This window comes from Petaurus breviceps, unplaced genomic scaffold (assembly GCF_028583685.1).
Source record: "Petaurus breviceps papuanus isolate PSGF00001 unplaced genomic scaffold, PetGlider_PUasm1.0 186, whole genome shotgun sequence".
Taxonomy (NCBI): Eukaryota; Metazoa; Chordata; class Mammalia; order Diprotodontia; family Petauridae; genus Petaurus; species Petaurus breviceps.
In genome coordinates, this window is record NW_027185798.1 from 42497028 (window position 1) to 42522414 (window position 25387).

Below are 25387 nucleotides of genomic sequence, written 5' to 3' on the forward strand. Positions count from 1 at the left end.
CACTCAATTTTAATTCCCTTTATTTTTGAAAAATAGATGCTAAATTTTTTTGACTTGGTTGAACAAAATTATATTGTAAAGTAGAGCAAATATCCATATTTATCATTTCCAGAAAGATTGGGAATCATTGCCCTGATGACCTGAAAATATGAGGACAACTTTTGGGGCTAGACTAGAATTTCTTTCAGAAAAATAGCAGGTCCAGGATTGACCTCAGAAAACAGTTGAGATTGTATTACCTTATATACACTTTTCATATACCCTTCTTTGCAGAGGTAGGGGGACCGTGGTTGTGGAATATTTCATAATATTGTTAGACCTGGTATGTGTGTTTTTACTGAACTATCTCACCCACCCCCCCATCCCTAGCTTTGCCCCCAGGTAGGGAAGGGGTGAGAGGGATATATTCAGAAATGAAGATGATTTTTAAAACAACATTTGGTTATCAACAAATGAAATTTTTTTAAAAAGAACATAAAGGAGAACATGTCTTTTAACAAATATGTTATATATGTATAAACTTTAAAATTGAAAATAATTTTTTATTTTGGGAACTTAAGAATGTTAAGTATATCTTCTAAGTTCTAAGCTATGATTCAAAAATAAAGGTATAAGTTGGTGTTAACCTGAATACGGGGATGTTAATAAATAGTTAATTAAAAGTTAATAAATAATTGAGTTGTACTAATAGTCAATAAATAGTAAATATATATTAAGCATCTACTACTTGTCAGACACTATACTAAGTGCTGATGATACACATAAAAAAAATAGAAATGCTGTCCCTGCCCTCAAGGAGCTTATAATCTAATGGGGAACCAACTCACAAAAGGAAGCCAAAAAGTGGTAGCTGTGGCAGGGTGGCAAGAAGGAGGAGAGGGTACTGGACTCTGGGGCATGGTGAAGTCAGCCAGTCAGAGAAGCCCTAAAGTAGACAGGTAACGAATAAGGAGGCAATAGAAGTTTGCCATACTAGCAGACATAAGGATATTATTTTAGAATTTATCTTGTACTACTCTAGTGCTAGAAGGTAATCATGTTAGATCAGCCATTTAATTTTAATTTTCAAGAGTTTGGTCATTTTCATAATCTTGAAACTTCTGTAATGTTTAGTTGAATACATAGTCTAGCATGCATTAACTTTAGTGAATGAACTGATTTTTAGTCCGCCAGATAATTTTATTTAGTACATCATTAATCTATATCCAAGGCATTTCTTGTTTGGAGAAATGTCTAAAGTGATACCATCATCTCTATGCCCTCAGACATGATTCTGCCCCAATACAGTTTCAGGTAAAATCTTCATCTTGAACAAGGAAAGAAATCTTAAAATACAGAGTATGTCAACATTCCAGAATTGAGAGGCCAAATCACCATTCCATTCCTCCTGCACATTCCTCCCCTTTCTACCTCCCATCTCTCTTTGATATCTTAATAATAGCTAGTATTTGTATATTTGCAAAGTGCTTTACAAATTTTATCTTCTGTGAGGTAGGTGCTATCTTTATCTCCATTTTACAGTTGAGGAAACAGAGGCAAATAGGTTAAATGACTTGCCCAGGATCACACAGCTAGTATGACTCTGAGGCTGGATTTGTACTACCCGTGTTTCCCCGAAAATAAGACCTATCCCGAAAATAAGCCCTCCCCCGAAAATAAGCCCTATTGAGATTGCTACTGTAGTGAAGGTGATTCCCTGCGCTACATTAAGGTACCCTCTGTTTGCCCCCCCCCCCCCCCCCCCCCCCCGTGAAACGCACGCGGCGCTCTGAGCTGCATCCAATCAGAGTTGCCGTAGTGAGCGAGTCATCCTGTTCTTCCCCAGTGATTTGCTGAGAGCAGTGCCGCAGAGGAGAGCTGAGGCAGGACAACATAAGCCCTCCCCTGAAAATAAGCCCTCTGGTGTTTTTCTTTCCAAAAAAACTAATAAGACAGTGTCTTATTATCGGAAACACGGTAGCATCTCCCTGACCCTAGGTCTAGCACTCTAGCCGTTGTCCACTTTATCATCTTTTCAGTGGAAAAGAGTTGTGTGCTAGCCCACCTATGTGTTGAGGTTGATTTGTTAAGAGGGTATTGACCTTAGGTCAATAATCTAATTATTGGTGCTTGCCACATAGTAGGAACTTAATGTTGATTGATCTGTTGATTGATTCTTTGATAAGACTTTTGGTACCACTCTTTAATCCATTTCCTTAAGGAAAACCTTTTTGTTCTGTTGTCTTTGACCTATCACCACATGTCTCAAAGGCTTCCTTTTAGAGGAAAATTTTATTTCTCAATATTTCTAATGAAACTAAAAAGGAGATTTTTAATATGTTTTCACACCAAAAATTTTTTAAATCGCAATTCTGCTTATGAAGTAAAAGATAACATTTCTTTACTGTACAATACATCATTTGAAATTGATACCTCTTAGCCAAAAAAAAGCAAAACTGAGAATAGCTGGAAAGTTTCTGCGTGGACTACAAGTAATAAAGGTAGTGTATCACAGATTGTTCGATTTTCTAATTATCAAACATGGTTAAAAAAAATCAGAATATTCAGAAATACTCAAGTTCAGAACCTTGAAATATTAGTGTGTTAGTTTCCAAATCAAAAGAAGCAACTATTTTGTCAGAAAACCTGTCCCTTGCAGTAACAACAACAACAAAAACAAAACTGTAAGAAAATTGTGAATACAAATGAGTTTTATAGTCAACCCCACTGAGACTTTGTCATGTTAGGAAAACCAACCCTAAATTGGTAGTAATATAGAAAATGTGTTACAATCAAGTCAATTCTCTCTTGGTGTTAATTTCAGTGGCAGATCTAGGTCACAATTCATCTTCTGCATACATAAAAGCTCTGCCTGAAATCTTAAAGTAATAGTATCTTTTCAGCAAGACTTTTTTTTTTCTGTGTATGTGCCTCCTATTTAATCACTAAAATATTGACATGGTGTTTAAAATTAGTGATCTAATTTATGTAACTTATGTACAGGATTGCATTAACACTTGGTTGCTTGGGAACACTGCCAAAAATCACTTAAGTATTATAGGACAAAATTAAACAAATTAATTTATGTCTTGAAAGAAGTACTTGTAAATATGCTTAATTTTGCTTCCTAAACTGAATATGCTTAACTTCCTTTCCAACTACTAAAAGTTGTAATTCCTAGTTCTTAAAAATTTATTCATATTGTAGCTTTCCAAATGCTACTAAACTGAATTAAGTTTTAGTTATGATATCAAATATTCAATGTTATTCACAGGCAATTGTTAATTGGAAATAAAAACTAATCAGAATTAAGTCTTCAAAATATTTGGTTTATGTTTTAGCCTATTTAATGGGTTCCCAGTTTTTTAAGTTTTATCATTCTAATCTACTTTTTGCATATATATTTTTTTTCATTTTGCTTTTTTTTTTTTTTTGGAGGGGAGAAGGTAGGGAAGTTGGGGGTAAGTGACTTGCCCAAGGTGACATGGCTAGTTTTTGTGTTAAGTGTCTGAGGCCAGATTTGAACTCAGGTCCTCCTGACTCCAGTGCTCTATTCACTGTGCCACCTACCTGCCCCAACTTTTTTTGTATTCAGTGAGAGATTAGTATCATAATTTATCATGTGTATATTCCCTCCTCAAATGTTATTTCGAAGTAAACCCCAGAATTAGTAATACATATAGGTACTGAACCGACAGTTATTTGTGTCTTCTTGTGAAGTAAGGTATATTGTGACTCTGTGTATGGATGTGTGCATGTGTAGAACATACATTAAGCTTCCACATTTTGTTGGTGGTTTTTTTAAGTACCATACCTGATATTTAACTTTATACATCACCTGTAAGGTAATTGTTTCTAGTTTTTGACTAATAAATGATATTTCTTAATAGACTAATATCAGTATACTCTCTTAATTTAGCCTTTGCTTAAATTTTATAAACAGACTGAGGTGTCTATACACACGTAAACTACTAGAGATATTTTCTTAATCTTGATCACATGACCATTTCCCCTAGAATATAAAGGTATGTTTTTACTTTTCACATTTGAATACTATTACATTAAGATTATTGTTAAGTTTTCTCTCACTGATATATTTAGTATGGGAAAAATGACTTAACTAATCTGATTTGAATCAGCTTAATAGTAGGATTCCTTTAGTTAAGAAAAAAATGCATTTAAAAAAGTTTCTATGATGTCATTAAAGACCTAAATAACTGACTTCCTTTTAATTATTATGGCCAGAAACACCAGATGAAAATGGCAAAACCCAGAGGGCTGATGACTTTGTCATGAAGAAAATAAAGAAGAAAAAGAAAAAGAAACATCGAGAAGATATGCGTGGGAGACGCCTTAAAATGTACAACAAAGAAGTACAGACTGTCTGTGCTGGCCTGACCCGAATTAACAAGGAGATTCTGACCCAAGGACAGGTGAATAACAGTACAGGAGTTAACAAGGAATCCTTTAGGTATCTGAAAGATGAGCAGTTGTGCCGACTGAATTTGGGCATGCAAGAATACCGGGTACCCCAGGGAGTCCAAACACCATTTATGACTCACCAGGAGCATTCTATTCGTAGCAACTTCTTAAAAACAGGCACTAAATTTAGTAACTTTATTCACGAGGAGCACCAGTCCAATGGTGGTGCTCTAGTTCTTCATGCCTACATGGATGAACTCTCATTTTTGTCTCCAATGGAGATGGAGAGATTTTCTGAAGAGTTCCTTACTCTGACATTCAGTGAAAATGAAAAAAATGCAGCTTACTATGCATTAGCAATAGTGCATGGGGCAGCTGCTTATCTGCCTGACTTCCTGGACTATTTTGCTTTTAATTTTCCCAACACTCCAGTGAAAATGGAAATTCTGGGCAAGAAAGATATTGAAACAACAACCATTTCAAACTTTCATACTCAGGTAAGGTAAAGGTTATGATGAATTATTCAGCAACAACAGTTTATTTATTGTAACAGTGTAACCCTCAAATGCCATTGAGCAGCGCCTAGCAAATACTTTGACAAAGTTTAATGTCATTGATTATAGTTTAACATTTCAGGTTTGTTTGTTCCTCTTTCTGTAAAATCTTAATTGCTAGAGCAGATATTCTCCTTGTTTGGTGGGGGTGGGAGAGAGTGTTTGAGCTTAATCTAACAAATATAAACTGGGAATTCTGCATATAAATATATCAGTGGTAGTTGTGGAAGAATCAGATTGAAGGAAATGAATCTGTTCTTTCACAAATCAGGAACATGTTGGCTTATTGTGTAGCAGGTGTGATTGGGTCTGGTAGTTTTAAGGTATTAAAATAGTTAATACCTTGTACTTCATGATGCAACATGTGAGGGTCTTGGCCTTTTTATTTGCCAGGCTTGAACTGGTCCTTGTCTCATTTCTTCCAGTAACTTGTTGGCAGTCTATCCCAGAAATACACCCCATTTGTGTGACTTGGAAGTGTCACTAGGAAGACCGCCATAGCCTCTGCTCCTTCTGCCTGTAAACACTTGTGATCTAAACTACTGTGAAGCCTTGCTTGGGCAGCTAGGCTTAAGTCAGCAGGGAACCGCTCTCCCCTTCACAACCAGTGGCTTTTAATCAATGGATTTTTTTTTTTTCAAACTGATTTTTTATTTTTTAGGACATAATGGGAAATCAGCATTATCTCCCCCTTTTTTCTCCCTCTCCTAGCTTTTCTCATAGAGATTTTGAATGGTTATACTATAGATAATGTAAATCCTGCACGAGTTGTTATGGAGAAAATCTCCCCCTGTAGGAATTTGATATTATGATTTATATGTAGCCTGATTTTTCAGGTTATTTAACACCTTGCTGCTGATATTGGCCTTGGGGACTTTTTTTTAGGGGTCATCTAGACTGTAGCACATAAGACTCTCAGCTGCCAGCAATATGATGCTTACAAGCCATTTAGGTCTATTTGAAACCTCTTCTAATTTAAATCTTTCCAGTGATTTTTTTAACTGTCCTTGCCTCCAATGAGGGGAGTATCCAGTTTAGATTCATAAGCTTCAGAATTTCTCTAATTGAAGTTCTCTCTGCAGTAGAGAGAGCAGGAGCAGCCAATCTGGAGAGGTCGCAAGATGGGGCGGCCCAAGACGTTGGAACACGATGTGCAATAAAGGGCTTCGTCTTGGATTTTGGCCTTGTTACCACAATCAGGTACCGAAGTGCTGACTTTTGTAGTAGATTTTGGGTTTTATTTTTTTATTATTTTTTTTATTTTTTAGGCGTTTTGCCCTATAAAGGTTAAGGAAGCCAGTTTTTATAAGTATTGAAGAGACTGGAAACCAGTACTCCTAGATTAGCCCATCTGCCATAAGTCCCTAATTAACAAGAAAAGGTGTTGCTGAGAGCATATTTAACATGGTATAACACTTTTTTTTTTTTTAGAAAAATGCAGCAAACTTTCTGTTTGGATGGAGAGGCCAGCAAGTAGCTCTAAGAAATGCCAGAAGGTTGGAAAAATAAGGGTCCTGGTTTTATAAGGGTGACTTTTACTTCCAGGTTCTTCTGTATTGGAAATAATTTATATCCAGGCTGACAGCATACAGGCTAAAAATATAAGCAAATGACTCTTAAATTCCCTGCTGATTTTTGTCCTCCAATTTTTAAAATGGAGCTGAAATTTATATGACTGTACCAACAACTTACCTTGAGTTTAAGAATGATTATTTTTAAAAGAATAGCTAAGATTATTGCTAGGCTTGATATAGTTCTTATTCACCATGTTCCTCATATTAGAATTTTGGGGACTATGGGATACTGATAGTTAGATAACTGGTAGTGGTTCTGTTAACTTAGTTTAATACTGAGAATTTTCAGTTTTCAGGAGTGTATGGGTTAGAGATGAAAGAATGACTTGGTTCTAGGAGCTTGTATTCAGATTTGTACATGGAAAATGCTTGGGTGTGGTAGAATGGAATAGTAGCAAACATATTTTAGGAGCCAAGACTAGTGGTTTTTTTTTAAACATACTGCAGTAGTCAGTTGAATTAAAATATTTTAAAAGTAAATGTTTAATAAATACTTCTCCTTCATTCTCAGTTTATAACTACCATGTTGTTATAAATATGGTTTACATATGTAAAAATCTTCAAAAAGGAAATATTTAGGTATAAGCTGGAAAAATGTTGATCATAGATTTCCCTCAGGTTCTTTTCAAGTTTCATTTCTGGGGAAAATATTCTTTTTATAACAGCAGCTAGTTTAGAGTGCTGGACCTGGAGTCTTCTAAGCCTGAGTTCTTATCTATCCTCAGATATTTCATTAGCTGTGTAACCTTGAATAAGTCACTTCACCTCTTTCGGCCCCGGTTTCCTCATCTATAAATTGAGAATAATAATAGTCTACCTCCAGGGTTGTTAGGATAAAATGAGATCATATTTATGAAGTGTTTTGCAAACTGTTAAGTGCTACATAACGCTATTATTATTCAGATTATTAGAACATATATAGGACTTCTTAGTTTTATAAAATAAGGTGTGGAATTAATTTGTAGTACTGGGGGCACAGCTAAATACTTCTTAATTGAGATTTTATATTTTCGGGACCATGATTTGACACATGTTTATATCTTTGTTAGTTTTTATCTGTTTCTATTGCTTACATATTGTGACCAGGTTCGTTTATTTTGTGGATATCAGTACAGCATGAAGACTTCTTATCTTTTCATTTACTATTATTTTCATTTTACTACATGAATGACCTACCTTTTCTGGTCATACTTGTCTTTGATGGCTTTGTATGTTGTCTTCGTTAATAGGAATGTGAGTTTTTTCAGAGTAGGGATGGTCTTTTCAGTTTGTTTCCACAGCACTTGGTACATTGTAGGTGCTTAATAAATGCTTTCCCATTCCACTTCTTGTATATAGGTCATTAGTTGTAATAAGCTACAGTTTACTTTTACTTTACCACACATCTTTTTAATTGCCCTTTGGGTCAGCTGCAATTTTTGAAGCATAGTTTGTTTTATTTAATTTTGTTTTTCTGTAGGTGATAAATGGATTCATTCAGTTCTTTGTTATCTATATTTAGAAATTCTGGGTAGTTTTTTGTATTTCCCTTATCATGACATTGAAGTTTTTTGATTTGTTGTTTTCTTCAGGTAGAACTATCATCCTTAAGTTGTCTTTGTGCGTCTTATTTTTGAGGTCAGTAGCTTTGGTTTGGATTGAGAGCATGTATTCTTTTATTTTTTGACTTTTGTTTCTACTCTGCCAGATTATCCTCCACTTAAAGTATGTTTGTTTTGTTTTTTTCATTTTGGAAGGGGGTAAGGCAGGGCAGTTGAGGTTAAGTGACTTGCCCAAAGTCACAGGACTAGTAAATGTTAAGTATCTGAGATCACATTTGAACTCAGGTCCTCCTGACTTCAAGGCGGTACTCTATTCCCCTGCAGGTTCTATTCCCCAGCAGTGCTCTGCCCTATTTCCCTCATTGTCTCTTTGTCTTCTTTGGAGAAACTTTCTACTCTCGATTCTGTTTTTTTCCCCTAATCTGCTAATTGAGTTTTATTTCTGCTTTAAGAACTATACATTCTGATTGAAAACAACTGAACAACAATGAAAATTCTGCCTTTTGTTTTTTCTTGATTTTCTTTTTTCACTCACTCTGGAATTTCATGTTCCATGCTTTCTTGAGATTCCACAGTAAAAGCTTTCCTTTTTTGTTCTAAAATTTATTAAGATAAGCTTTGACCTCTTTGAGAGTTTAGTATTTATTCATCCTTCTAGTTTCAAGATCACCTCTGTTGATTTATCTGCTTGTGCTGTGGGTTTTTGATTTTTGTTTTTAGTTTTGTGGCTGGGCAGAATCAATGTCTTCCTTGTGTCTTAAGAGTAAAAAGTGAATGGAGTATTCTGGCAAAGGCTCTGTAACAAGAAGAAATCACATTGTTGTGGACCCCCAAGTGAAGAGGATGCCCACTAAGAGGGTTAGTTACTCTGGAGACCCCAAAATACCAACACGCTGGGTCCTGCCGAATGAATTCGACTCAAGTCTTCTCAGCCAAAGAAAAGTAAAGTTTATTAAAAGTTCACTTGCATTAGACACAGAGTAAATCTGTGCTAGTCTCACTATTCCATGGCATTCTATGGTGCTCTCACACACATGGTGTGATATGGGGTCTTACATAACAGAAGGTTGTGGGAGGAATCCAGGGGTGGTCTAGAGGAGGAGTTTGGGGAGGGTCTTCAGGAGGAGTTAATGAAGTCAATGAGTGATTAAGGATGGGAGGTAGCTAGAGACTATGGCTATGGTGGGCGAGGCCAGTTCAAGGGTGTATTGATATTTTGATAGGCTCAAGGGTGGGAAGTAGATGAACATGGGCTAGGCTAGTAGTTAGCAGTTAGTAACTAGGCACAATGTAAGGCTTATTGCCTCATGCAAATGCCTCATCAAATGATACAATTTAATCTAGAGTCCAAGGTGGGTTCCCAGAGCCTGTACCTCAAGGAGAGCTCAAGGGGCTCCCAGAGCCCATACCTCATCACAAGCACAAGCTCTTTATTTAGTTTGAGCATCCATGCCTGAATGTGGCTACTTGTTGGAAGAGAGGTGTTTAGTGAATGCTTTAGATTATTAGCATTCTCTGTATTTAGCTGTAATTGTACTATCTCTAGAGCATAACTCTTCTTTTGTAGTTTTCCTGACAGTTAAGAAGTAACTGAGAAAAATGTCTGGTCTACCATATGTGACACAGGTTATATGGCACAGAATTCTGTAGTCAACTGCAAATTTGATTGTTTTAAGACTATCATTTTCAGCGATAGGACATCATAGGAAGACTCTTGGTCTTTGTAAGAGAGAGAGAGAGAAATTCTGTAGGAAACTCACTTTACCCTGGCTAGTAAGAGGCGGTGGAATGGACACTGAGTCTTTATAACCCCTGCAAATTGACATTTCAGCAGACATTTAAGAAAACTGAAAAGCTCCTTCCCTACCTCAGCAGACACCCCACAGCCATTTTAGCCTTACTCTCTGCCACAGAGCATTTGTCCCCTCCTAACAATTATGACCACAGATAGGACCATCAACTACTCTTTCTGAACTTATCATGTTGTACAGAGTGGATAGTCCCTGGCCCAAGGCAGTTCCTTCTCTATTTAATATTTTGTAAGAATGCCACTATTAGAGGCAACCCAGCCTGATTGGGTGGTTGGGGGAGATGTGGTGTGATGTGATATGGAGAAGTTGGGGATAATTGAAGGTATTGGACAAGTCTCCTGTTAAATTCTGAACCAAGGTCATTAGTATATGGTGTCTGTTCAAGATGTAGGTACTTATAGGCTTCACTCAGTGGGCTGCCTGTCCAACTACCTGCCAGCTTTTAGGTAATAGACTTTTTTCATTCTACTTGATTTCTTCTGTGTGGATTATGAGACTAATTTGTTGAGTGGCCATAGCTTTTATTGAGGAGGCCCTACAGTATTGTGGGACTTTCTGCAATTGGTATAATGCCATCAATTAATGGGAGCGGCTAGAGAATCTCAATCCATAGGACATCACGCCCCGATTTATAACTTAAGTAGGACACATTCCAGGACAGTGACAAACACCTTTTATAAGTATGTATTTCTCTATGAATCACTTGCTTAATATTGGTGGTGAGATTTTTATGAACAGATTGTCTCTTATGAACACAAACTATCAAACATATGTATGTAGGAAAAACTTTGAGGAGAGCCTTTAACTTTACTGATTTTTTTTTTTTGAAATCTGCATACAGCATAGTCTTGAATTGCTTATAGCTCTCCGACAGTTTTGAAGATGTCTTTATCATGGGGGCGGCTAGGTGGCTCAGTGAATAGAACACCAGCCCTGGAGTCAGGAGGACCCGAGTTCAAATGCGGCCTCAGACACTTATAACACAAAAACTAGCCATGTGACCTTGGGCAAGTCACTTAACCCCAATCGCTCTACCTTCCAAAAAGCAAAAAAAAAAAAAGTCTTCATCAAATATGCCTTTATGTAAAAAAACAAGACCATTTACATAAAGGCTTTTTACAAAGGTGACAGTGTAGGCATCTAGTTTGCATTTATCAATGACTTTTTGCCACCTTTTTTGAGAGAGGCATGAGTATCATCCATGATCTGTTTCCATTCTTTTGCAATTTTCCACTTTCTGAAGTCTTTAGATCTGATCTTGAATGTCTTTAAAATTGCTGCTTCTTATGTGAAGAAACACTTCTTGTTTTTTTGTACAAGTGAAGGACCATGGGTGTGAAATACTTCATATAATAGCAGACTTTTTTGATATTTAAATTAGTTTTGAAGAACTTTTCCTTTTTTATGGTTTATTATAAGAGATGCTTTCTGGGAGAGGCTAGAGGGAGAAATAAAATAGGAAACATAGATGGAGTAAAAACAAGATAATTTAAAATTTAAAACAATTTTTTTATGTCTCATGTTTTTCCCACTGTATATTTGGTCAGATGTAGCCATGCTCTTCTAAATTTTTATCTTAAATGCCATTTTTACTTCAAACACATTTGATTGAGGTAATAAAGTTGAAAAGTGGTCATTTCACTGTCACTGATAAGAATAGACCATTGAACTTCTAGTAGATCTCTTCTATTTTAAACTTTTATTTATTTATTTAACTTTATTATTATCTTTATAGTTTTAGGTATAAATGATTAGAGATGACCTGGTTTAGTTGAGTCTTAATTTATTTATTTTTTTAGTTGAGTCTTAAGGCAAATTTTCTATCTGTTAGCTTATTTTTTCTCCTCTGGCCACTGTTTGTATTTTTGTGAGGTTTGATGACATTTTAACCTTCATTTACCCTTCTGCCTAATGTTCTGCTTTATTCTAAGCAGTTGTTGCCCTTGGCTACCTTCCATATGTTCCAATTTGATCCGGAGATAAAGTACTTTCTGCCTTAAGTGGTTTCTTGACTCTTAAGCCCTCCTTGTTATGGTAGTTTGGTGTATAGTGTGCATATGCACTATCTCTGATTTCATCTGTGTAGAGTAGTGGTTTTCAATTTTTTCAATTGTGTGTGCATTTCAGCAAAAATTTTTGTGTACATTGAAAAATTAAATGTATATACTGTTATTAATATGCTACTTACATTATATACGTGAAATAAACTATTCATTTTTAAATTAAAAATTCTGTTTATTAACAGTACAAAAACTTTTGCTCTTAAGTGTTGTGATCGAGTATGCTTTATCATTTAGAATAATCCCTGTGTGTGCCCAATGGGATAGGGCAGATTTTGTAAACAGTCCATTTGATTAACATAACTAGCCAAACAGGTGACTTCACTTTTTTTGGATACACAAAATCAAGTGACAAATGACAAATAATGTTTTAAAAGTGAGTAAATATAAGAGGTTTTTAGCAGTGTCCTGTTTCTCTATGTTGATATTCACTAAATAGTGCAAAAACCAAGCAAAAGTGAATTATTTTTGATTTCAACATGGTGCTGAAAGTTTTCATTATTAATATTTTCCTCTTTGTGTGGTTCTGCTTAATGGATATTCTTATACCATAATTTTCTGTTCATGTTTGGATATTTTAGTTTTGTTTTTTTATGAGTGTGAAGGACAAGAACACAAATTTGGTTGGATTGTAGAGCACTGGGAGGAGATTCGTGTATAATTTTGAAAAGGTAGGTCAGATGCAGGTTTTGAAGGACTTTAAATGAGAAAGAGAAGTGTATGTGTTTCATTTTAGAGGCTGTAGGGAACCAGTGCAGTTTGAGTATGGGGAAGTGCTGTGACTCTCCAGAATGGATTGTAGTGGAAGAGACTCCAGTAAGGGAGACTAAGCAAGAAGGTTTTCTAACAGTCTAGGCAAGACATGATGAGGTCTCTGAAATAATGTGGCCTTGGGAGAGTAGTGAGAGTACAAGAGATGGAGTGGTGGGACCTACAGGATTTGCAGCCAATAGCACATGTAAGGTGATGGAGAATAAGGGCTTGAGGTTGCAAACTTGAGTAAGTAGGAAGATGATTCATTAGAAATAAGGAATTTGGAGGGAAGATAATGTAATGAGATCTCAACTCTGTCATATCTCAGATCAACGGGGTGGAGAGGCCCTGTAGCACAGAGCCTGTCAAGACTGGATGATCTGGGGCATAGGGGGATTTGGAGGGTGGTGTATGTGGATCAAATATATGGGCGGCAGGGATTTTGCTGGTGGCACATGCTGCTGTGTGTGCACATGTGGGGGGAGGTTATGTTATTACAGCCCTGAGGGCCTGTTTAGTGCAGAAGGGGGCAGTTGGGAGCTAGTATAGAGGTGACAGGGAGAGAAGTGGGCTAAGGTTGAGGTGTATTTGGTGATAAGGGTATGTGTGGTTGTATAGGGGACAAACTTGACACTTGGCTATTGCAAGGAGTGTAGGTTTCACTCTGGTTGATTACAGGCTCCATAGGGTCATACCATGGCCCTTCCTACTTTGGAGAACACACGTCCAGAGAATTTCCCAGTGAAGAAACTCCCTCTACCAATGCAGATTTGCAACTGTTATGCTACCCACAGTCCTAGAGAGCTTCTTGGATCATTAAGAATTGTGACTTGTCATCCAGCTAGTATGGCAGGGATGGGGCTTTTATCTAGGTTTTTATTAATTGACCACCATCTCTTTTACCGTTATGCTCTATGGTGTATGTATCTGTGTGTGGTATTGATGTGATATGTGGTATCAATAATAATACCAGCTCACTATTCTCATTGCTTTTTTCTTTTATGGCTATGGCTAGTGTGTACTTTGAATACTTCTCAGGGGAATCCTTTTTTATTTTTTGCTTTGCGTTATTGCATAAAGGTCTTTTCAAATTATTTTATATTCCTTCTACTTGTTCTTTATTGCATGAAAATATTTCATTACAGTAATGTGCTGCAGTATATTTAGCCATTTCCCTCATGGTGGTTGTTGGTTTTTAGGTACTTGTTAACCTTTTAAAAATTGTGTATAATGCTGCTACTGTGTTTCCCCGATAATAAGACACTGTCTTATTATTTTTTTGGACAGAAAAACACCAGAGGGCTTATTTTCAGGGGAGGGCTTATTTTAATGAACATTGACAGCAATTTTAATAAACAGGTAAATGTGAACAAAAAAATGTACCTTTATTCAATAAGCAAATCACTGGGGAAGAACAGGATGACGCACTCACTGCTGCAACTCTGATTGGATGCAGCTTGGAACGCGGCATGCGTTTCACTTGGGGGGGGGGGACGGGGACGGTGCATACAGAGGGTACCGTAATGTAGCGTGTAGCGCAGGGGATCACCTTCACTACAGTAGCAATCTCAATAGGGCTTATTTTCGGGATAGGTCTTATTATCGGGGAAACGCGGTATGAAGATCAACAATAGAATTATTGGGTCAACGGGGATGATTATTTTAGTAATTTTTACTATGTACTGTTAATGGAGTTTTTTTCCTTTTCATCATATTTTCCAATTTAGATGAGCTAGTATCACAGATGAGAAAAGAAAATTATCTCCGATGATTACTGAGTCGGTCAGGAAGCATTTATTAAGGCCTTCATGTGTGCCGGGCGTTGTGCTAAGCGTTAGAGATACAAAGAAAGGCAAAAAGGTCCTGCCCTCGGGGAGGCTTCCACTTTAATGGGGAAACTACATGCAGACAACTATAGGCACAGGACCGCACGGAGCAGCGGCCTCAGAGAAAAGGCGCCACAAAGGCCGCCTGCAAAAGGCAGCGGTTGAACTGAGTCTTAATGGGAGCCAGGAGGCAGAGGCGAAGAGGGGAGAGCTTTCAAGGCATGGAGATCAGCTAGTGAAAAGACACATTAAGAAATGGAGTGTCACATGTGAGGAACACGGACCTAAGCGGAGGGGAGTGGGAAATGGAATGTAAGAAGTTTGGAAGAGGCCAGGTACTGAAGGCTTTAAATGCCAAATAGTGAGTTTTATGTTTAATTCTGGGGATAATAGGGAGCCTGGAGGGTGGGGGTGGGGGCAGGGTGTGACTTGGTCAGGCCTGAGCTTTAGGAAACTCACTTTGGCAGCTATGTGGAAGAGGAATTTGAATGAGGAAAGACTTGATGCATAGGAAGACCAATCAGAAGGCTGTTATAGTAGGCCTGGCATGAAATGATGAGGGTCTTTATACAAAGGTAGCTTCAGTGTGAGAGGAGAGAAGGGCATATGCATGAGATGTGATGAAGGTAGATATATAGAGTTGGTTATGAGAAAGGAGTCAAGAAGGACATTGAGGTTCTGGGCTTGGGTGACTGCAAAGATAGGGTACCTTTGATAGTATAGTTGAAGAGAGGGGAAGGTTTGGGAGGGGAAAACAGTTATGTTTTAGACATGTTGAGTTGTGGTGCATATGGGATATCTAATTTGAAATATCCAAAAGGCAGTTAAGTTATGTGAGGCTGGAGCTCAAAAGAGAGGCTGAATATATAGGGCTGTGAATGATCTGCATGATAATTGAACTTGTGGGGAATGATGAGGTTCACCAAATAAGATAAGAATGAGAAGGCCCAGGACAGAACTTCCGGAGGGCACCCCTGGTTGGTTTGGGGTAAACTGTGTGAAAATCCAGCACAGATGACTGAAAATAGAACAGTCAGTCAGGGGAGCCAAGAGAGAACAATGTCATAAAAACCTAGGCGAGGGTATCAAGGAGAGGGGAGATTGGCAGTATCAGAGGCTGCCTGGAGGTCAAAAGAGGTGAGAATGGTTTCTCCATTAGATTTGGCAGTTAAATCATCTGTAACTTTGGAGAGAGCAATTTGAATTAAATAGTGAATTTAGGAGCCAGATTGAAGAGAGTTTAGAGTGAGTGGGAAGAGTGGAGACTTTGTCAAGAAAAGTTAAGGGTTGGACTTACATAACATGATAGCATGTCAGGATAGTAGGATCAAGTAAGGGTTTTTAAGGATGGGGGAGACATGGGAGTGTTTTTAGGCAGAAGGAGTTAGTAAATAGGGAAAGATTAGAAACTAGAGAGTAGGGATAGTAGAGTGGGCAGTACACTGGAGAAGATGAGATGGAATGAGATCAGTGATGCATGTAAAAGTGTCTACTTTGGCAACAAGAGGACTACCCTCTTCATGAGGGACAGGAGAGATGTCTGAGTGATGTGAGATGAGGAGGGGGGGACGTAAGGCAGTTGGGGTTAAGTGACTTGCCCAAGGTCACACGGCTAGTTTTTGTGTTTGAGGTTACATTTGAACTCAGGGTCGGTGCTCTACTCATTGTGCCACCTAGCTGCCTCCAGATATCCTTATTTAAGAAAAAAAAATTATATGAGGAGGTAACCCCAGCTGAAAGGGTGGAAGATGCTGTAGGAGGCTTTTGGAAGGATGAAAAGGTTCAGTAAGTGGGAGAGCAAATAAATTAGGGAGGTATAAAAAGGATTTTGTTCTGCTAGTGAGGTAGCCTTGTTGAGATTATGTAATTTACATTTATGGTGGATCCAGTCAACCTGTTTCTTGACTCCCTTCCCCCCACCCCTAGCAGTTCATGCATGAGGATGAAAGTGACAAATAGTGGAAGTCTGGAAGGTTGGGATTTGGAATGGCATGATCAGAAATAGGAAAAGAGGGCAAGAGATTCAATTGTAGAGGACCATGTAGAGCTGAACTGGTTGACCAGGTGGTTGAAAAACATGGCAAGGAGTTTAGTCTAGCCAGTGAAGTGTGATGGTCTGGGAGAACACCAAAGGTGGAGGAATCAAGGATTTTGATAGGGACAAAGTCCAGGATTAGGGGTCAAAAGACAAGAAAAAGATAAACAGATAAAGGTTACAATTACACCTACTGTCTTTTGAAAATAGAACATTTATCCATTTTGGACTATGAGCTTGTAAATTTTTTTTTTTTTTGCCTTGTTATTTATTTTAGATGTCAGGTTTTACTTGTATCTGTAACAAATATTTGTATTGATTTATTTTTACAGAATTTAAAAATTTTAGTGTAGTTAAGCATGTTGTCCCTAATAATTCCTTCTATTTTCTCTGTTTTAAAAAAAAACCAATAAACTTGCCACTTTTTGGAGCCCTTTAAAAGAAATACTGTGCTGAGTACTTTGCACCTAAATGCAGTAGTGATCCCCTGAAACATTTTGAGGAAGAGAGAGTAACGTGGCCAGACCTGTACTTTAAGATCTTTGGCAGCTATTTGTATGATATGTTGGAGAGGGAAGAAACCACAAGCAAGATTGCTGATTAAAAGGCTATTGAAATAGTCAAGGAGGAAAGTGATAAAGCTCTGAACTAGAATGATGCCTTTGTGAGTAGAGGAAAGTTTGGCAACTGATCAGATAGGGAAAAGAGGGGAACTTGAGGAGAAGAAAGAGTTAAAAGTTAATCTGGGATTGTAGGTTTAGTGACTAGGAGGAAATAAAGAGGTTTAGAGGAAGGGTGTGTTTAGGAGCAGATAGAACCAGTTTTATTTTTGAGATGAGTTTAAGATGGAGACCATAACTTCATTGCTTTATAAGTGAGAAAAGGGGGGTCCTGAAAGAGTATAATTTGCTTAAGCTCCTACAAGTACAGACCAAGCCCTTTAACTCCAAATCTAAGAGTCTTTCTGCTTTACCAGTTGATGATATCGAGTTGGAGTTTAGGAAAGAGGTTAGGACTAGATATATAGATGTAGGAATAATCTTCATTGAAATGATGATTGAGTTCATGTTAAGATCACTTAGAAAGTATAAAGATCAGATAGTACAGCATAAAATCTTGGGTATCTATGACATGGTGGGGTGAGTTGGGAAGGGGGAGGAGAAAGGGAGATGAATGATGATTTAATGAAGGTCCAGTGGCATGGAAGCCAGAAAAGAAAACTTTTGAAGAGGAGGAGGAGGTTCCTTAAATCTTAAATTTGAGAAGCCCTGTAATATTCTAGAGGAATCAGCACAATATCACTCATTTACCAGAAAATCTAGAGGTCTTCACCAAATAAGTTTGGTCCCAGAATTAGATAGGAGAAAGAGAGCAGTGTAAATTGCATTTAGGAAATTGTGTAGTGTTTCTAACTTTCCTAAAGTATTCTGTGGTGCAAAGACACATTTCCTCCCCTATTTTCTCTTTGGTAGCTTGCTTTTTTAATCACCTTCATGTCCAGATGTCTTTCAAACTATAAGAAGAAAAAAAGTTCAGCAAAACTAGCTGTCACATCATCTGAGACTGACAGTATATGCACTATTCTACACCCATTGTACTCAACCTCTGCAAGAAAAGGGATATTTGCTTATCTCTTCTTTGAGGCTAAGCTTGATCATTAGATTTATGCACCTTTTAAGTTTTGGTGGTTGTGGTGTTACCATTTATGTTGTCCTTGTGTATATTGTTTTCTTGGTTCTGCTTACTTGACTTTGTTGTTGTTCAGCTGTTTTTCAGTCTTGTTCACTGCTTTGTGACCCTATTTGGGGTTTTCTTGGATGAGATATTGGAGTGGTTTATAAAAAGTGCTGCTGTAAGTATATTGGTGTATATAGGAACCTCCTTGTGATTTATGCCTAGCTAGGATTATAGGGTAAAAGGTATAAACATTTTAGTTAATTTTCTTTGAATAATTCCATATGGCTTTACATAGTGGTTTGAACCAGTTTGCATCTGTAGCAACAATATATTAATGTGCCCATTTTTCCATAGTACCACCACCATAGATTATTCCCATCTTCTGTAATCTTAGCCAGCATTTTAGGTATGAGGTAAAACCTCGGTTATTTTGGTTCATGTTCTCTTGCTAGTGATTTCAAGCTATCTTTTTAAAAACTTAATTTGAATTTTATGATTTTATTTTTCAGTTTTCAGGCATGTTTTTTTTTCCTTCCTCCTCGCTCCACTTCACACTAGATAAGAGAAAAAGAAATACAGAAATCCTGTATCACATAAGCACAATCAAGCAAAATGTTCCCACATTAGTCATGTCCAAAAATATCTTTTTTATTCTGCATATTAGTCCATCATCTTTATCAGTCGTGGTTGATCATTTAGTTTATCAGAGTTCTTAAGTCTTTCAAATTAATTTTTATAATATTAATGTTATAAATAGTTCTTCTGGTTCTGCTCCCTTACTCTGCATGAGTTCACACAAGTCTTTCTATGCCTCTCAGAAACCTACTTTTCCCTCATGTCTCACAGTTTGTTCAACTATTCCACCAATTGCTGGGCATCTCCTTTGTTTCCAGTGTTTTGTCAATGTAAGAGCTGCTTTTAGTGCCAGTGCAATATTCACAGTGCCTATGATAGCTATGAATATGCTGGCGTAATTCTGAATTGCAAAATATAAAAGACTCTCTACATGGAAGACAGAACCAAAACATTTATTCAAACACTAGAAAGCCAAATCCATCATAGCAACAAAGAAATCTGTACATAATAACCATGCAGGGGGCGCCACCATCCCCAAGCTTCCCCCTACTAGGACCTGCCCACAAAGGAACACTCATAGCTCTGACTGCCTACTTCCTCCCTCTTCCTGAGTTCTAACTGCTCTGACCAACTTCCTCTGGGCTCTGCTCCACCCTTCCTGTTCCACCCCTTCAACAAGTTCCTCCCACCACAGGCTTCTTGTGACTCAAAACTGATGTGACTTAAGCAGGTCACATGGACCTATTAATTGATGGTAAAGATCTTCCCATTTACATTACTGTTACGCTGCTATAAATATTTTTGTGCATATAAGCCCTTTGCCTCATTTTCTCTTTAGGGAATAGAACTAGGAATGGTATAGCTTGGTCAAAAGGCACGCACTCTTTATCTTTTTTGTGCACAATTCCCAGTTGTTCTCCAGAGTGGTTGGACCACTCACAGCTCTGCCAACAGTGCATCATTGGGACCTATTTCTCATTTCTCATTTTGTCATTTTTGTGGAATTTGTCATTTCTTTTTGCTTGGTCATCATTGGCCAGTCTAATGGATATGAGATGGAACCTCAAAATAGCTTTAATTTGCATTACTCTAATTATTAGAGATTTAGAGCAATTTTTCATTTGACTGTAGATAACCTGTATTTCTTTCCCTTGAGAACTCTGCCTGTTTGTATCCTTTACCATTTTGGATGACCTTTGATCATTTACCATTTGGGGAAGGAATCTTACTCTTAAAAATTTCTATCAGTTCCTTATCTATCTTAGAAATTTGAGGCCTTTTACCTACATGTACAGAAATATTTATGTCAGCTCTTTTTGTGGTGGCAAAGAATTGGAAATTGAGGGGGATGCCCACCAGTTGGGGAATGGTTGGACAAGTTGTGGTATATGAATATAATCCAATACTTTTGTTCTATAAGAAATGATGAGCAGGCAGATTTCAGAAAAACCATGGAAAGACGTACATGAACTGATGCTGAGTGAAGTGAGCAGAACCAAGAGAACTTTGTAGGGGTGGCCAGGTAGCACAGCAAGTAAGAGCACCGGCTCCAGTGTTGAGAAGACCTGGAGATCGAATCCTGGGCTCAGACACTTAGCACCCACCCAGAAACACCTGGCCCTGTAACCTTGAGCAAGTTACTTAACCCCAATTGCTTAGGGGTGGCCAGGTGGCTCAGCGAGTAAGAGCACCGGTTCCAGTGTCAGGATGACCTGGATCAAATCCGGGCTCAGATACTCAGTACCACACCCAGAAATAATAACTGGCCGTGTAACCTTGAGCAAGTTACTTAACCCCAATTGCTTTAAAAAAAAAAAAAAGAGAACTTTGTAGAAAGGAACAGCAACACTGTGCAATGACCAACTTTGATAGACTTAATTCTTCTCAGCAATGTAATTATCTAAGACAATTCCAAAACACTTATGATGGAAAATGCTGTCCACATCCAGAGAAGGAACTATGGGGTTTGAATGCAGAGCAAAGCATATGATTTTCTGATTCCCTTTTCTGTTTCTTCCTTCACAACATCACTAATGTGGAGGTATGTCTAATAAGATTGTTCATGTACAGCCTATGTCAGATTGTGGGCCGTCTTGGGAGGGGTAGAGGGGAGGGAGAAAAAAATTTGGAACTTTAAAATCTTACAAAAGTGAATAATGAGAACTATTTTTACATGTAATTGAAAAAATAAAATACCATTAAGTGGGGGGGGGGGAGAGCGGGGGAGAAAAGAAATTGAGGCCTTTTTCAAGGAAACTTGCTGAAAAGAGTTTTTTCCTAGTTAATAGTTTTCCCATTAATGCTAACTTTATTGGATTTATTTCTGCAAAAAATTTAATTTTATGTAATGAGAATTAGGCATTTTATTTTCTGTGATCCTCTGTATCCCTTATTTGGTCATGAACTTTCCCTCTCCCTCTGTTTTTTCCTTATTTATTATATGACCTTTAGTATCTAGGTCATATATCCATTTGCAGCTTATTTTGACATGAACTGTGAGTTACTGCTCTAAATCTAATTTCTTCCATATTGCTGTCCAATTTTCTCAGCAGTTTTTATCAAATAGTGAATCCTTATCCCAGTAGCTGGGGTGAGGGAAGGAAGTGTCTTTGTGTTTATCAAACACTAGACTAGTAGGTTCATTTGCTTTTGTATGTTGTGAACCTAATCTGTTCCACTGATCAACCTCTTTTTTTTTTTTTTTAATTAACCAAATCATTTGCCAGTTACCAGATTGTTTTGAGAATTACTGCTTTGTAATATAGTTTGAGATCTGGTATTGCTAGGTCACTTCATTCTCACTTTTTTCAGTTATATCACTTGAGATTCTTGACCTGTTTTTTTGGCCTCCATTTAAATTTCATTATTCTTTCTAGTCTACTAATAGCTAAGATTTAATATAGCATTTTAAGGTTTCAAAGAGATTTACATATGTCATCTTGTGATTTTTTTTCCCCCCACCCCACTCCCAAACAATACTGTGGGTTAGTTGCTGTTGTTATCCCTATTTTACAGATGACAAAACTGAGGCCAAGAGAAGTGACTTGCCCAGGAGTCACACAGCTAGGATTTGAAGCAGAATTTGAACTGACTCCAAATCCGCCATTTATCCCTTGTCTACTTATTGAATAAGTAAATTGATTTAGGTAATGTTGATATATTTATTATATTGACTTGGCCTACCTATAATTAATTAGTATTTATTTATGCAAACAGTGGTTTGTAGATGTACTTATATAATTTTTGTTTGTAATTTCGTAGGCAGACTCCTAAGTATTTTACATTTTGTAGTTCTTTTAGATAGAATTTCACTTTCTAGCTCTTTTTGATGGGTTTTGTGTGTTTTTAGTATGGGATTTGTGTGAATTTATTTTGTAAACTGCAACTTTGCTGTTGTTATTTTTTCAGTTAATTTTTAGTTGACTCTCTAGGATTCCTTAAGTAGCCCTGCAAAAAATGATAATTTTGCTTCTTCTTTACTGAGGTTATTTCTTCACAATATTTTTCTCGTCTAGGGGTGGCTAGGTGGTGCAGTGAGTAGAGCACTGGCCCTGGAGTCTGGAGGACCTGAGTTCAAATCGGGCCTCAGACACTTAACACAAAAAACTAGCCATGTGACCTTGGCAAGTCACTTAACCCCAACTGCCCTCCCCCCAATTAATATTTTTCTTGTCTTAATTCTGTAGCCAGCATTTCTTATACTACATCAAGTAGAAGTGATGACAGTGGAGATCCTCACTTTACCCTTGGTTTTTATTGGAAAGTATTCTAATTTATCCCCATATCCATGCTAGCTCTTGGTTTTACATATATACTATTTATCATTTTAAGGAAAGGTCTATTTATTCTTGTGTTTTCTAGTTTTTTAAATAAATGGACATTGTATTGTCAAAAAAATTCTGCATAAATTAATGTTATTACTTTTGTTAATAATGAGTTTTACATTTATAACTTTTCTAATATTAAACCAACCCTTCATTCCTGGTATAAATCCAACCTTGTCATAGTATATTATCTTTGTAATATGTTCTGTTCTTTTCTTTTTTTAAGGAACCCCCCCTCCACAAGTTTAATATTTTTAGCATTCCTTTTGTAAATTTTGAGTTCTGAATTCTCTTTCCCAACTGCCCCCCCCCACAAGTTTAATATTTATTTTTAGCATTTCTTTTTTAAATTTTGAGTTCTGAATTCTCTCTTTCCCAGCTGCCCCTCCCTCACTCACTGAGAAGGCAAGAAGTGTGATATCAGTTATACATGTGAAATCATGCAAAAATATTTTCATATTAGCTATGTTGCAGGAAGAAAGAGAGAGTGAAGAAAATAAAGCGAAAAGAATTATGCTTTAGTCTGCACTCAGACTATCAGTTCTTTCTCTGGAGGTGGGTAACATTTTTCCTCATGAGTTCTTCAGAATTGTCTTGAATCATTGTAGCTAAGTCTTTCACTGATGATCATCTTTACAATGTTGCTGTTATTGTATATAGTGTTCTGGTTCTGCTTATTTCATTTTGCATCATTTCATATAGGTCTTCCTAGGTTTCTCTGATGTTTTCCTTTTCATCATGTCTTAAAACACAATAGTATCCCATAATATTCATATTCCATAACTTGTTCAGCCATTTCCAAATTGATGGGTATTCTCTTAGGTTCTCATTCTTTAGCAGTGTAAAAAGAATTGCTATAAATATTTTTATGTATAGGTCTTTTTCTTCTTTCTTTGATCTCTTTGTAGTAGTAGACCAAATTTTTGGATCAAAGATTATACACGATTTAATAGCCTTTTGGGCATAGTTCCAAATTGTTTTCCAGAATAGCTAGGCCAGTTCTTGACTCAAACAACAGTGAATTAATGTTTCTATTTTCCTATATCCCTTTCAGCATTTGTGATTTTGCTTTTTTTGTTAACTTTGACAATCTGATAAGTGTGAAGTGGTAACTCAGTTGTTTTAATTTGCATTTTGCTAATTATTGCTGATATAGAGTATATTTTTATATGGTTTTTGATATTTTGTATTCTTCCCTCATAAAGAAGGAAAAATGTTCATATGCTTCTTAGACATTGGGAAATGGTCTAGTTGAGAAATGCCTCTTATTTTAAATCTGAATCAGTTCCTTATTGTGCTTAGAAACAATGCCTTTATCTCATTTATTTGCTTATTTTCTTCTTTTAGCCACATTGGTTATGTTTGTTCATTCCTGGTTATGATTAATTGTTCATTTCCTTTTATCCCATTCTTTTGTACTTTCTTTTCTCTTTATTTCCCATCCATTATTTGTATAGAAGAAGGTGGTGAGAAAAAAGGCATCTGCTCTAGGATTCTAGATTTGGGTACTCTGTTCCTCCTGTAGAAAGAAAGACAACCTCTCCTTCAGGGGCTTTATATTCCTTTTTTTCAAAAAATAAGTTTTATTGACTGCTTTAGTTTCTTTAATAACTATGATTATCCCAAGTATCTCTTTTTCTTTCCTTTCTAGAGAAGTATGCCTATATAACAAATAGTATTTTTATAGAATTAAAAAAAAATCACAGCTGATGAATGTAATATATTGCAAAAGTCAGAAAACAGTGTGCAAAGTGTGAGATCTGTGTATCTTCCACCCCCACAAAGGTAACCTCATATCTCTTCATTCTGCCTGATTTTTAAAATGTTGTTTATATTTACATTTGATTTTTTTTGGTGTGTGTTTTTTTCCACTTACATTGTTGTAGTTACTGTGTTGTATATTGTCTTGTTGGCTCTGCTTACTTCACTCTGCATCAGTTCATATAAATGTTTCTTTGTATTCATTACATTGTTTCTTACAGCATACTAATATTCCAGTACATTTATGTACCACAATTAATTTAGCTACTCTCCAGTTGACAGCAATCTACTTTGTTTCCAATTTTTAGATATCACAAAAAAGTGGTGTTATAAATATTTTGAAAAATATGGGGACTTTCTTATCTGTGACTCCCTTGAGGTACAAACCCAGTAATGGAGCCTCTAGTTCAAAGGGTATGAACATTTTAGTCACTTTATTTGAATAATTCTAAATTGCTTTCCAAAATAATTGTACTACTTTACAGCTCCACTAATAGTGTGTGCCTGTTCTCCAGACCTTCAAACATTGAGTATTGCCATTTTTCGATCATTTTTACCAACTTGTAGAGTGTGAGATGAAACTTCAGGGATGCTTTGATTCACATTCTTCTCATTTTTAGGGACTTGGAGCATTTTTTCATGTGGTTGTAACTACTTTGCAGTTTTTTGGGTTTTTTTTGAGAATCATTTGTTCATGTCCTTGGACCACTTTATCTAATTGAAGAATAGCAGTTAGTCATATATGCATATACTTAGATAGCCATATATGTATTTATATAATGACGTTTATAGAGTGATTGCTGTGTGCCAGTCACTAAGTGCCTCATAATTATTATCTCATTTAAGCCTCATATGTGTGTGTATCTGTATAGATATAGATAATGTGTATATATGTTTATATATAATTGTTAATATATTTTAGATATTAAACCCTTATCAGAGAAGTTTGATTTCACCACTTCCCTTTTCCTGGGTGGTTAATTTCATTTGTACA

General features: G+C 36.7%; 1 protein-coding gene across 1 annotated transcript in view; it reads left to right on the forward strand.

The window, feature by feature from the left end:
* RSBN1 (round spermatid basic protein 1) overlaps positions 1 to 25387 on the forward strand; it is a 68314-nt gene that overhangs the window by 6782 nt on the left and 36145 nt on the right. The window contains exon 2 of the mRNA XM_069090319.1: positions 4225 to 4898. Coding sequence (XP_068946420.1) covers positions 4225 to 4898 — 674 coding nt within the window. The remainder of the gene's footprint in view (positions 1 to 4224; positions 4899 to 25387) is intronic.